General features: G+C 49.6%; 3 protein-coding genes and 1 long non-coding RNA gene across 10 annotated transcripts in view; 1 reads left to right on the top strand and 3 right to left on the bottom strand.

Moving 5' to 3' along the window:
• LOC309494180 overlaps nucleotides 1–12,500 on the top strand; it is a 243,646-nt gene that overhangs the window by 144,691 nt on the left and 86,455 nt on the right. The window lies entirely within an intron of this gene.
• Nucleotides 1–12,500, bottom strand: part of LOC309494170 (NLR family CARD domain-containing protein 3-like) — a 132,466-nt gene that overhangs the window by 70,687 nt on the left and 49,279 nt on the right. The window lies entirely within an intron of this gene.
• Nucleotides 165–6,728, bottom strand: LOC309494165 (uncharacterized protein). Its single transcript, XM_082163413.1, has 2 exons — nucleotides 855–6,728; nucleotides 165–306 (listed from the first exon to the last, which is right to left on the bottom strand). Exon 1 carries the CDS (start codon nucleotides 6,712–6,714, stop codon nucleotides 1,180–1,182), a length of 5,535 nt encoding a protein of 1,844 aa, XP_082019539.1. The 5' UTR covers nucleotides 6,715–6,728; the 3' UTR covers nucleotides 165–306; nucleotides 855–1,179.
• The window catches only part of LOC309494166 (uncharacterized protein), a gene marked incomplete at its 3' end in the record, with an annotated part of 6,596 nt that continues 1,913 nt past the window's right edge, over nucleotides 7,818–12,500 (bottom strand). Inside the window, exon 2 of the mRNA XM_082163414.1 lies at nucleotides 7,818–12,500. This exon is cut by the window's right edge and continues 1,082 nt beyond it. Coding sequence (XP_082019540.1) covers nucleotides 7,818–12,500 — 4,683 coding nt within the window.

The raw sequence follows: 12,500 nt of genomic DNA, 5'->3' as shown, positions 1-12,500 counted from the left end.
AGTGTGTGTGTGTGTGAGTGTGTGTGTGTGAGTGTGTGTGTGCATCATTCTCCCTTTGAACGCAAGTGTGTGTGTGTGTGTGTGTGTGTGCGCATCATCCTCCCTTTGAACGCAAGTATAAAAGAGGTGTCGGGAAGGAGACCCAAACTTGTGACCTCTGAGAAGGACTGTACTTAGGGTTGATACAAAATCCTCAATCTCCCCAGGTTGTCCGATCAGAACAATAATGAGGACGAATTTTACACTCTCATGCCACTCTTTAATGAAACAGTTTGACATAGACGATGTGAGTTCTGTTCATGGTTTCTAAAATAAAACAGAAATAAAATAGACTCATGAATAATAAGTATGCATACACAATTGTAACAATAAATGCAATTGAGGTATGAAAAGGAAGATGTCTAAATCACTACAATGAATATAATATAACAATAAACAATATATCTCAAAAGTGCAAAATACTATACAACTGGTACATATAATACTGTCTTAAATTGCACAGACATAAATTATTAAACTGCCTGGTTGGCTGGAAACCACCAAAACTCAGCGCTATAACATTTGGCTAAGAAGGGGTTAAATCGCCGCCACATCCGAAAACATGCAGAGAGCGCATGCTGGTGTCACGTGATCAGAGTTAAAGCCTATGATGCGCACAGCCAAAAACACGGTGAAATCACTCTAAACACCATCAAAGATATGGGAAAGTATGAAACTATCATATAGCCTAAATCTGGTTTGGTTATTTAGCTCCAGGAAAGCACACATCAATAGGCAGAGTAAAGTGTAAGGAATCGTAAACATACGACATTAATCTAAGCAAGGAACAGACAACAATATTTACATAGACTCACATTCTCATGGACGCATGAAGCAGAACTGAAGAATAAAGATATTTCCCCCTAGATACTGTATATCGGATCGGGAATGGAGCGAGTGTCTCCGATGAAAGTTACATGCATACTGACAACAGTTCGGGGTTGCGCTAGTGGAGACTGTCTGATTGGTGGAGAAAAAAAAGGGGGATTGCTGATTGGCCTAACTGTTGCTGGGCACATGTAAAATAGAAAGTGACACTACAGTAAACCAGATAATAACTTATAATAACACAAACACAAGATAAAGTCAGAACCTTATTAACAGCCGCCCCCAACTTTGGGCAGCAAAGTTGAACACGAGTCAGTCAGGAATGTCTCGAGGAAGTGCAGGCAGCTTGATGAGCTTGGCGACAGGTCTGGTGTAGGATTTGTCTTTGATCTGAATCTGAGCAATACGAATCCTGCCATCAGCTCCAGGGAAAACGTCTGTGACTTTGCCAACAAGCCACAAGGCACGCGGAAGCTGCTGGTCAACAACAAGAACAATGTCATCAATACGGATGTCCTCTTGGTCTTGTTGCCATTTGGAGCGGCTCTGGAGAGATGGTAAGTAGTTCCTGATAAAATGGATCCAAAACTGATCCGCTAAGACCTGGCAGTGTCGCCATCTGCGGCGACTGAGGAGCTCTGTACCTGAATAAACAACCTGCGGAGTAGATGGGTCCAGCCGCCCCATCAGCAGCACATTTGGAGTGATTGGATCTGGGTCTGCCACATCAGAAGAAGTGTAACCAAGCGGTTTGGAGTTGACAATGCTCTCCACTTCAGTAAGGATGGTTCTGAGGACCTCCTCGGTGACCGTTTGTGATCCCAGTATTGCATGCAGCGCTGACTTGATGGTGCGGATTTCTCGCTCCCAGGAACCCCCAAAATGAGGGGCACTAGGTGGGTTGAAGCGGAAATGGATTTGCTGGCTAGCGAGTTGTGACTGCAGAGCGGGGGCAAGGGAGTTGAAGGCCTCTTGAAGTTCTGAGCTGCCACCTTTAAAGTTTGTACCTTGATCGGACAGCAATTCGTGAGGTTTTCCCCGTCTAGAGATGAAACGGCGTAGACTCATGAGGAACGAGTCAGTGTCCATACTGGCCAGCAGATCTAGGTACACTGCATGTGTGGTGAGGCATTTGAATATTATGCCCCATCGCTTCTCATTGCGCCTCCCTATTTTAATGAGGAAAGGACCAAAACAGTCCATGCCAGTTGAGTAGAAAGCTGGATGGTGTAACCTTAGACTGGAAGGCGGGAGGTCGGCCATTTTGGGAATAATGGGTTGGCTGCGCCACTTGCGGCACTCTGGACAGTGGTGTTGCTGCTTGCGGACAGCCTCTCTACCTCGCAAGATCCAGAACCTTCTGCGTAGCTCAGCGAAGACTCTTTCAGGGCCTGGATGTGCAAGCTTGCTGTCGTAATCAGCAATGATCAACTTAGTGATGGGATGATGAGGGTCTAAGACAAAGGGATGCAAAGTGCCAGAGCTGAGGGATTCACAGTGTCTTAGTCGGCCCCCGACACGGATTAACTGAGTCTCTGGGTCGTATTCTGGGGCCAAAGTGATAAGCCTACTGCTGGATGGAATGGGCTTTTGGGAGGAGATGAGAGCAAACTCCTCTGGAAAACAGTCACTTTGCACTTGTCTGAAGAGAGAGAGTTCAGCTTGTCTGAAAGACTCAGCTGTGGCCGCCCCGTGACATGCTCGAACTGTGGCTTCCAGTAGCTCTTGGAAGCTGTTAAAATGGCTAGTGTCAGGTAAAGGTGGATGAGGGGAAGTAGAGATGACGCCACAAAACTTGGCTTTGCGCAGCTCTGCTGAATCATCAGGGCATGTAATGTCTGGACAGGAAGACCAGGTTGACTCATTTTCATGAAGGAAGGCAGGTCCAGATCTCCAGCGGCTATGACTCTGGATCTGTGAGAGGGTCAGTCCGCGAGTTATATCGTCAGCAGGATTCTCACTGGAGTGGACATAGTGCCATGAGCTGCTCTCAGTTAATTCCTGGATATCCGCAACTCTGGCACCGACGAACACCTTATAGCGGCAGGAAGGAGACAGCAACCAAGCCAACACGGTGGTGGAGTCGGTCCAGTAGGTGACGGAGGAGATGGAGACTGTGAGCTCTCGTTTCAGGACTGCACCAAGCTGGGCTCCGAGGTGGGCAGCGCAGAGTTCCAGCCTCGGGATGGACTGCTGGCGGACTGGAGCAACACGGGAACGGGCCGCTAGGAACGCTACCTGGACATCATCATCGGCGCTGACAGTACGCAGGTAGGCGACCGATCCATAGGCCCTCTCTGAAGCATCTGAGAAAATGTGGATGCTCTGGGAGGCCGCTGGGAGGTCGGTGTCTGAGTGGACATAACAACGATTAACAGTTACGTTAGGAAGTAATGGAAGTTCACTCACCCACGCCTGCCACAGCTGGAGCAGATCCTCGGGAAGATGAGGATCGTCCCAGTCCCGTTTCTTTCCCCAGAGGCTCTGCACCAGGATTTTGGCCCGAGTAGTGTAGGGAATGAGCAGCCCTAGAGGGTCATATTGTTGAGCTAGGACTCGGTAAATGTTGCGCATTGTGGGCTCAGGTTGCTTTGTGTGGCGAAGGCGATAGGTGAGAGTATCTGTTCTGCAGTGCCAGTGCAGCCCGAGAGTCCGTTCTGGGGGATCTGCACCCTCCATTGATAGCCACAGATCTCTGCTCTCGGATTTGAGTTCAGGTGGCAGATGACTGATGATGTCTGGAACGTTGGTGGCCCATTGACGGAGCTCAAAGCCACCTGATTGGAGCAGAGTCTGAAGTTTGCGGATGAGCTGCTTTGCTTCTGAGATGGATGGGAAGCTTTGAAGAAGATTGTCTACATAAAAACAGTTCTCCATTGAAAGACGAGTATCTTCATCAAGGTTGCTGTGATCAATGATGTGCTTTTGGAGGGCAAAGGTCGCGCAGCAGGGACTGCAGGTGGTGCCGAAAGGGAGCACTTGCCACTGGTAGATGTCAGGCTTGTTGCTGCGGTTCATGTCCCTCCAGAGGAAGCGGAGGAAGGGCTGATCCTCAGACAGGAGGCGGACCTGATGAAACATCCCCTTAATGTCGCTGCTCACCGCAGTGGGATATTGCCTGAAACGGAGCAGGACACCGAGGAGACTGGAACCTAGGGTTGGCCCTGGAAGTAGATGTTCATTCAGGCTGGTGTTTTGGAAGGTGAATGAGCAGTTGAATACGATGCGGTCTTTGCCATTGTGATGGACCATGTGATGTGGGATATACCATGATTGCCTGCTCTGGTCCTCAGGTGATGTGAGCTTCTTGATGTAACCCGAATCCACCAGTTTATTGATTTCTTGGCTGTATGATGCAGCCTTGACTGGGTCTTTGGCGAGACGACTCTCTGTGCCTCGTAGGTGACTCAGGACAGCTTCCTTTGGGGCACTGAGAGGAGGAAGACCTTCCTTCCAGAGCAGTGGGGTGGCATATCTCTGCACGTTGTCAATGTTAACTCTGACTGTCTTCTCCTCCAGCAGTTTGATGGCCGCCTTATCCTGTTTTGACCTGGTGATGTGCTTTTCGCTACGATAGGGAAGAATGTCCATCTCCCATAATCTGGACACGTGACTGAGAAGGTCAGTAGAGGAAGTGGGAGTGTTAATAAGGAGACACTGGGGGGTGGAGGTCTGGTGCAGCAGGACTTTGGCAGGACCTTGCAGAGTCCAACCGAGACGAGTTTTCAAAGCTGCGGGGCCCCCTGGTGGACCTAGGTGCACAGGCTCAACTGGAGAGAGAAGATGGGGGTAGTCTGAACCAATGAGGAGAAGTGGCTGCGCTTGGCTGATTGAATGTAGCGGGAGGCCTCTGAGATGACGATATGTTTTCTGTAGGGCCTCGACAGGATGAGAATGCTGGGAAAGGCCAAGCTCTGCCGCAGTGAAGGCTTTGTGGATGCGAAATTGTTTCCGAGGATGGGCAGATGAGGATATGGAGAATGACACTGACTTTCCTGAAACAGTCTTCACCTCTTGACGGATAGTTCTGAGCGCCAGGTCCTCACTCTGTCCCTTGAGGTGTAGCTTTTGAGCGGCACTGTGAAGCAAGATGGTGCGTTCAGAGCCATCGTCGAGGATGGCATAAGTCTCTAGTCTATGTTTGCCATTGTGGAGAAGAACTTTGACCATCTTCAGCAATACACAGCTACTCCTAAGGTCTGGATCGAGGTAGTAGGTAGCTGGTTGTCCAGTCGCTGCGGTTGGATGGGCTGATTTGGTCGCGGGAGTGTTGACCTCATGCAGTATATCAAGGTGTGTCTGATTACACTGCTGGCACTTAGCCTTGAGATAGCATTGAGCAGCAAGGTGATTTCTGCCACATCTCCAGCAGCGCTTGCCAGTTTTGATCCATGACGCTCTCTGATCAGTGGAAAACTTCTTAAACTCTGGACACTGATTGAAGTAATGTTGAATGTCATCACAAAAGGGGCAATACTTCTTAGGTTTCTCAAGTTTAGTGCTGACGTGAGATCGAACTTGTGACGAAGACTCAGGTGACTTAGGAGAAGGATCAGAGCCGAGCAAAACTGTGGTAGGGCGTGCACTGGACTTCTGCAACTTGGGCTTGAAGCCCTTCTGGTGTTCGTCTCGTGGAGACCGTGAATGGTAAGGTTGATAGTCCTCATCCTGAACACGGACCTCGTATTCAAGCCAATTAGAGAAGTGCACCAAGGTAGGTATCGGAGTGCGGATGGGGTCTATGTAACGCTTGAATTGTGCTCTGAGTTCATGCGGCAACTTGGACAGAAGTCGTGAAGTGTGTGACCCGCAATCCAGCTCAGTCTTGCCCTCCTTGCCTAGTTGATCTAACATACCGACCAGAGCTCTGACTTTGAGGCCGAAGAGGCGAAAACTTCGACTATCCCCACTTCTGATTGGAGGCTCGGCCAGGACTTCATTGATGCGCTGCAGGGCTAGTTTGTGAGGTTGCCCATACATTTCAGTCAGTGAGGCCATTGTCTTTGAGTAGGGAGTTGGACTATTACTGTAGGAGTCTGCAATGAGGAGCGCGTCTTCGAACTTGAGGTGATCAACTAGTATTTGGTATTTGAACCGCTCAGTTGCATCTCTGGGCAAGAGGTTGTCAAGCGCTATCTTGAGGCGGGCATATTGGCGTGGATCATCATGTGTGAAACATGGAATGTCCGGCTTTGGCCCTCTGTATGTCGTCTCCACAGAGTATGTATTGTGTGGGAGAGTATACGGCTCTACATACACTGGAGTGGACTGAATCCCTGCCTCATATGAAGGTAAATATGACACCGGAGGCGGCGGAGGAAGTAGCGGCACGTCAGCTGGAGGTGGAGGAGGTAGAGGCTCGCTCCAGGGAGGAATTGGTACAGCGTCAGGCCAAGGCGGAAGATCATCTACTACTGCTTGAAGATTGCGATTAGGAGTGGATGTTCTCTCAGGATGCAGCCTTGATGTTCTCTCAGGAAGATGATAAGGCATATATGAGGTGGCGCTGTCCTCAAACTGAACAGAATGCCTTGGATCGAGGTATTGAGGCTGAGGCGCTGTTCTCAGGGAGAGAGAATTGAAGAGGCTTTGCATCTCTCGCCTGAGCTGGTTGTTCTCCTCTTTCATCTCCTGCAAAGCTGACATGACTGCTTCGGAGCTGAGGTTCTGAGGCGCAGGTCCAGCTGGATCTGGAGTGATGACTGGAGCAGGAGATTGAAAAGCTGCTCCCTCGTTGGAGTGGCCATGGAGTGTGAGAGAAGAAGGACGACGTGGCGGGATATTCACCAGGAAGTCATCGAGGTAGCGAGGCCGACGGATATCACGGCGCGGACGAGTGTGATCCATTGTAGAGCTGAGGAAACTGAAGATCCGGCTCGAAGGACCATATAAAAGAGGTGTCGGGAAGGAGACCCAAACTTGTGACCTCTGAGAAGGACTGTACTTAGGGTTGATACAAAATCCTCAATCTCCCCAGGTTGTCCGATCAGAACAATAATGAGGACGAATTTTACACTCTCATGCCACTCTTTAATGAAACAGTTTGACATAGACGATGTGAGTTCTGTTCATGGTTTCTAAAATAAAACAGAAATAAAATAGACTCATGAATAATAAGTATGCATACACAATTGTAACAATAAATGCAATTGAGGTATGAAAAGGAAGATGTCTAAATCACTACAATGAATATAATATAACAATAAACAATATATCTCAAAAGTGCAAAATACTATACAACTGGTACATATAATACTGTCTTAAATTGCACAGACATAAATTATTAAACTGCCTGGTTGGCTGGAAACCACCAAAACTCAGCGCTATAACATTTGGCTAAGAAGGGGTTAAATCGCCGCCACATCCGAAAACATGCAGAGAGCGCATGCTGGTGTCACGTGATCAGAGTTAAAGCCTATGATGCGCACAGCCAAAAACACGGTGAAATCACTCTAAACACCATCAAAGATATGGGAAAGTATGAAACTATCATATAGCCTAAATCTGGTTTGGTTATTTAGCTCCAGGAAAGCACACATCAATAGGCAGAGTAAAGTGTAAGGAATCGTAAACATACGACATTAATCTAAGCAAGGAACAGACAACAATATTTACATAGACTCACATTCTCATGGACGCATGAAGCAGAACTGAAGAATAAAGATATTTCCCCCTAGATACTGTATATCGGATCGGGAATGGAGCGAGTGTCTCCGATGAAAGTTACATGCATACTGACAACAGTTCGGGGTTGCGCTAGTGGAGACTGTCTGATTGGTGGAGAAAAAAAAGGGGGATTGCTGATTGGCCTAACTGTTGCTGGGCACATGTAAAATAGAAAGTGACACTACAGTAAACCAGATAATAACTTATAATAACACAAACACAAGATAAAGTCAGAACCTTATTAACAGCCGCCCCCAACTTTGGGCAGCAAAGTTGAACACGAGTCAGTCAGGAATGTCTCGAGGAAGTGCAGGCAGCTTGATGAGCTTGGCGACAGGTCTGGTGTAGGATTTGTCTTTGATCTGAATCTGAGCAATACGAATCCTGCCATCAGCTCCAGGGAAAACGTCTGTGACTTTGCCAACAAGCCACAAGGCACGCGGAAGCTGCTGGTCAACAACAAGAACAATGTCATCAATACGGATGTCCTCTTGGTCTTGTTGCCATTTGGAGCGGCTCTGGAGAGATGGTAAGTAGTTCCTGATAAAATGGATCCAAAACTGATCCGCTAAGACCTGGCAGTGTCGCCATCTGCGGCGACTGAGGAGCTCTGTACCTGAATAAACAACCTGCGGAGTAGATGGGTCCAGCCGCCCCATCAGCAGCACATTTGGAGTGATTGGATCTGGGTCTGCCACATCAGAAGAAGTGTAACCAAGCGGTTTGGAGTTGACAATGCTCTCCACTTCAGTAAGGATGGTTCTGAGGACCTCCTCGGTGACCGTTTGTGATCCCAGTATTGCATGCAGCGCTGACTTGATGGTGCGGATTTCTCGCTCCCAGGAACCCCCAAAATGAGGGGCACTAGGTGGGTTGAAGCGGAAATGGATTTGCTGGCTAGCGAGTTGTGACTGCAGAGCGGGGGCAAGGGAGTTGAAGGCCTCTTGAAGTTCTGAGCTGCCACCTTTAAAGTTTGTACCTTGATCGGACAGCAATTCGTGAGGTTTTCCCCGTCTAGAGATGAAACGGCGTAGACTCATGAGGAACGAGTCAGTGTCCATACTGGCCAGCAGATCTAGGTACACTGCATGTGTGGTGAGGCATTTGAATATTATGCCCCATCGCTTCTCATTGCGCCTCCCTATTTTAATGAGGAAAGGACCAAAACAGTCCATGCCAGTTGAGTAGAAAGCTGGATGGTGTAACCTTAGACTGGAAGGCGGGAGGTCGGCCATTTTGGGAATAATGGGTTGGCTGCGCCACTTGCGGCACTCTGGACAGTGGTGTTGCTGCTTGCGGACAGCCTCTCTACCTCGCAAGATCCAGAACCTTCTGCGTAGCTCAGCGAAGACTCTTTCAGGGCCTGGATGTGCAAGCTTGCTGTCGTAATCAGCAATGATCAACTTAGTGATGGGATGATGAGGGTCTAAGACAAAGGGATGCAAAGTGCCAGAGCTGAGGGATTCACAGTGTCTTAGTCGGCCCCCGACACGGATTAACTGAGTCTCTGGGTCGTATTCTGGGGCCAAAGTGATAAGCCTACTGCTGGATGGAATGGGCTTTTGGGAGGAGATGAGAGCAAACTCCTCTGGAAAACAGTCACTTTGCACTTGTCTGAAGAGAGAGAGTTCAGCTTGTCTGAAAGACTCAGCTGTGGCCGCCCCGTGACATGCTCGAACTGTGGCTTCCAGTAGCTCTTGGAAGCTGTTAAAATGGCTAGTGTCAGGTAAAGGTGGATGAGGGGAAGTAGAGATGACGCCACAAAACTTGGCTTTGCGCAGCTCTGCTGAATCATCAGGGCATGTAATGTCTGGACAGGAAGACCAGGTTGACTCATTTTCATGAAGGAAGGCAGGTCCAGATCTCCAGCGGCTATGACTCTGGATCTGTGAGAGGGTCAGTCCGCGAGTTATATCGTCAGCAGGATTCTCACTGGAGTGGACATAGTGCCATGAGCTGCTCTCAGTTAATTCCTGGATATCCGCAACTCTGGCACCGACGAACACCTTATAGCGGCAGGAAGGAGACAGCAACCAAGCCAACACGGTGGTGGAGTCGGTCCAGTAGGTGACGGAGGAGATGGAGACTGTGAGCTCTCGTTTCAGGACTGCACCAAGCTGGGCTCCGAGGTGGGCAGCGCAGAGTTCCAGCCTCGGGATGGACTGCTGGCGGACTGGAGCAACACGGGAACGGGCCGCTAGGAACGCTACCTGGACATCATCATCGGCGCTGACAGTACGCAGGTAGGCGACCGATCCATAGGCCCTCTCTGAAGCATCTGAGAAAATGTGGATGCTCTGGGAGGCCGCTGGGAGGTCGGTGTCTGAGTGGACATAACAACGATTAACAGTTACGTTAGGAAGTAATGGAAGTTCACTCACCCACGCCTGCCACAGCTGGAGCAGATCCTCGGGAAGATGAGGATCGTCCCAGTCCCGTTTCTTTCCCCAGAGGCTCTGCACCAGGATTTTGGCCCGAGTAGTGTAGGGAATGAGCAGCCCTAGAGGGTCATATTGTTGAGCTAGGACTCGGTAAATGTTGCGCATTGTGGGCTCAGGTTGCTTTGTGTGGCGAAGGCGATAGGTGAGAGTATCTGTTCTGCAGTGCCAGTGCAGCCCGAGAGTCCGTTCTGGGGGATCTGCACCCTCCATTGATAGCCACAGATCTCTGCTCTCGGATTTGAGTTCAGGTGGCAGATGACTGATGATGTCTGGAACGTTGGTGGCCCATTGACGGAGCTCAAAGCCACCTGATTGGAGCAGAGTCTGAAGTTTGCGGATGAGCTGCTTTGCTTCTGAGATGGATGGGAAGCTTTGAAGAAGATTGTCTACATAAAAACAGTTCTCCATTGAAAGACGAGTATCTTCATCAAGGTTGCTGTGATCAATGATGTGCTTTTGGAGGGCAAAGGTCGCGCAGCAGGGACTGCAGGTGGTGCCGAAAGGGAGCACTTGCCACTGGTAGATGTCAGGCTTGTTGCTGCGGTTCATGTCCCTCCAGAGGAAGCGGAGGAAGGGCTGATCCTCAGACAGGAGGCGGACCTGATGAAACATCCCCTTAATGTCGCTGCTCACCGCAGTGGGATATTGCCTGAAACGGAGCAGGACACCGAGGAGACTGGAACCTAGGGTTGGCCCTGGAAGTAGATGTTCATTCAGGCTGGTGTTTTGGAAGGTGAATGAGCAGTTGAATACGATGCGGTCTTTGCCATTGTGATGGACCATGTGATGTGGGATATACCATGATTGCCTGCTCTGGTCCTCAGGTGATGTGAGCTTCTTGATGTAACCCGAATCCACCAGTTTATTGATTTCTTGGCTGTATGATGCAGCCTTGACTGGGTCTTTGGCGAGACGACTCTCTGTGCCTCGTAGGTGACTCAGGACAGCTTCCTTTGGGGCACTGAGAGGAGGAAGACCTTCCTTCCAGAGCAGTGGGGTGGCATATCTCTGCACGTTGTCAATGTTAACTCTGACTGTCTTCTCCTCCAGCAGTTTGATGGCCGCCTTATCCTGTTTTGACCTGGTGATGTGCTTTTCGCTACGATAGGGAAGAATGTCCATCTCCCATAATCTGGACACGTGACTGAGAAGGTCAGTAGAGGAAGTGGGAGTGTTAATAAGGAGACACTGGGGGGTGGAGGTCTGGTGCAGCAGGACTTTGGCAGGACCTTGCAGAGTCCAACCGAGACGAGTTTTCAAAGCTGCGGGGCCCCCTGGTGGACCTAGGTGCACAGGCTCAACTGGAGAGAGAAGATGGGGGTAGTCTGAACCAATGAGGAGAAGTGGCTGCGCTTGGCTGATTGAATGTAGCGGGAGGCCTCTGAGATGACGATATGTTTTCTGTAGGGCCTCGACAGGATGAGAATGCTGGGAAAGGCCAAGCTCTGCCGCAGTGAAGGCTTTGTGGATGCGAAATTGTTTCCGAGGATGGGCAGATGAGGATATGGAGAATGACACTGACTTTCCTGAAACAGTCTTCACCTCTTGACGGATAGTTCTGAGCGCCAGGTCCTCACTCTGTCCCTTGAGGTGTAGCTTTTGAGCGGCACTGTGAAGCAAGATGGTGCGTTCAGAGCCATCGTCGAGGATGGCATAAGTCTCTAGTCTATGTTTGCCATTGTGGAGAAGAACTTTGACCATCTTCAGCAATACACAGCTACTCCTAAGGTCTGGATCGAGGTAGTAGGTAGCTGGTTGTCCAGTCGCTGCGGTTGGATGGGCTGATTTGGTCGCGGGAGTGTTGACCTCATGCAGTATATCAAGGTGTGTCTGATTACACTGCTGGCACTTAGCCTTGAGATAGCATTGAGCAGCAAGGTGATTTCTGCCACATCTCCAGCAGCGCTTGCCAGTTTTGATCCATGACGCTCTCTGATCAGTGGAAAACTTCTTAAACTCTGGACACTGATTGAAGTAATGTTGAATGTCATCACAAAAGGGGCAATACTTCTTAGGTTTCTCAAGTTTAGTGCTGACGTGAGATCGAACTTGTGACGAAGACTCAGGTGACTTAGGAGAAGGATCAGAGCCGAGCAAAACTGTGGTAGGGCGTGCACTGGACTTCTGCAACTTGGGCTTGAAGCCCTTCTGGTGTTCGTCTCGTGGAGACCGTGAATGGTAAGGTTGATAGTCCTCATCCTGAACACGGACCTCGTATTCAAGCCAATTAGAGAAGTGCACCAAGGTAGGTATCGGAGTGCGGATGGGGTCTATGTAACGCTTGAATTGTGCTCTGAGTTCATGCGGCAACTTGGACAGAAGTCGTGAAGTGTGTGACCCGCAATCCAGCTCAGTCTTGCCCTCCTTGCCTAGTTGATCTAACATACCGACCAGAGCTCTGACTTTGAGGCCGAAGAGGCGAAAACTTCGACTATCCCCACTTCTGATTGGAGGCTCGGCCAGGACTTCATTGATGCGCTGCAGGGCTAGTTTGTGAGGTTGCCCATACATTTCAGTCAGTGAGGC

Source organism: Leuciscus leuciscus, assembly GCF_965113295.1.
Source record: "Leuciscus leuciscus genome assembly, chromosome: 3".
Taxonomy (NCBI): domain Eukaryota; kingdom Metazoa; phylum Chordata; class Actinopteri; order Cypriniformes; family Leuciscidae; genus Leuciscus; species Leuciscus leuciscus.
The sequence above is the reverse complement of the archived record's forward strand: the minus strand, read 5'-3'. Positions and strand labels throughout refer to the sequence as shown.

Coding starts and splice junctions, on each gene's coding strand:
- LOC309494165 (XM_082163413.1), bottom strand. CDS start 6,714: ATGGATCACACTCGTCCGCGCCGTGATATCCGTCGGCCTCGCTACCTC.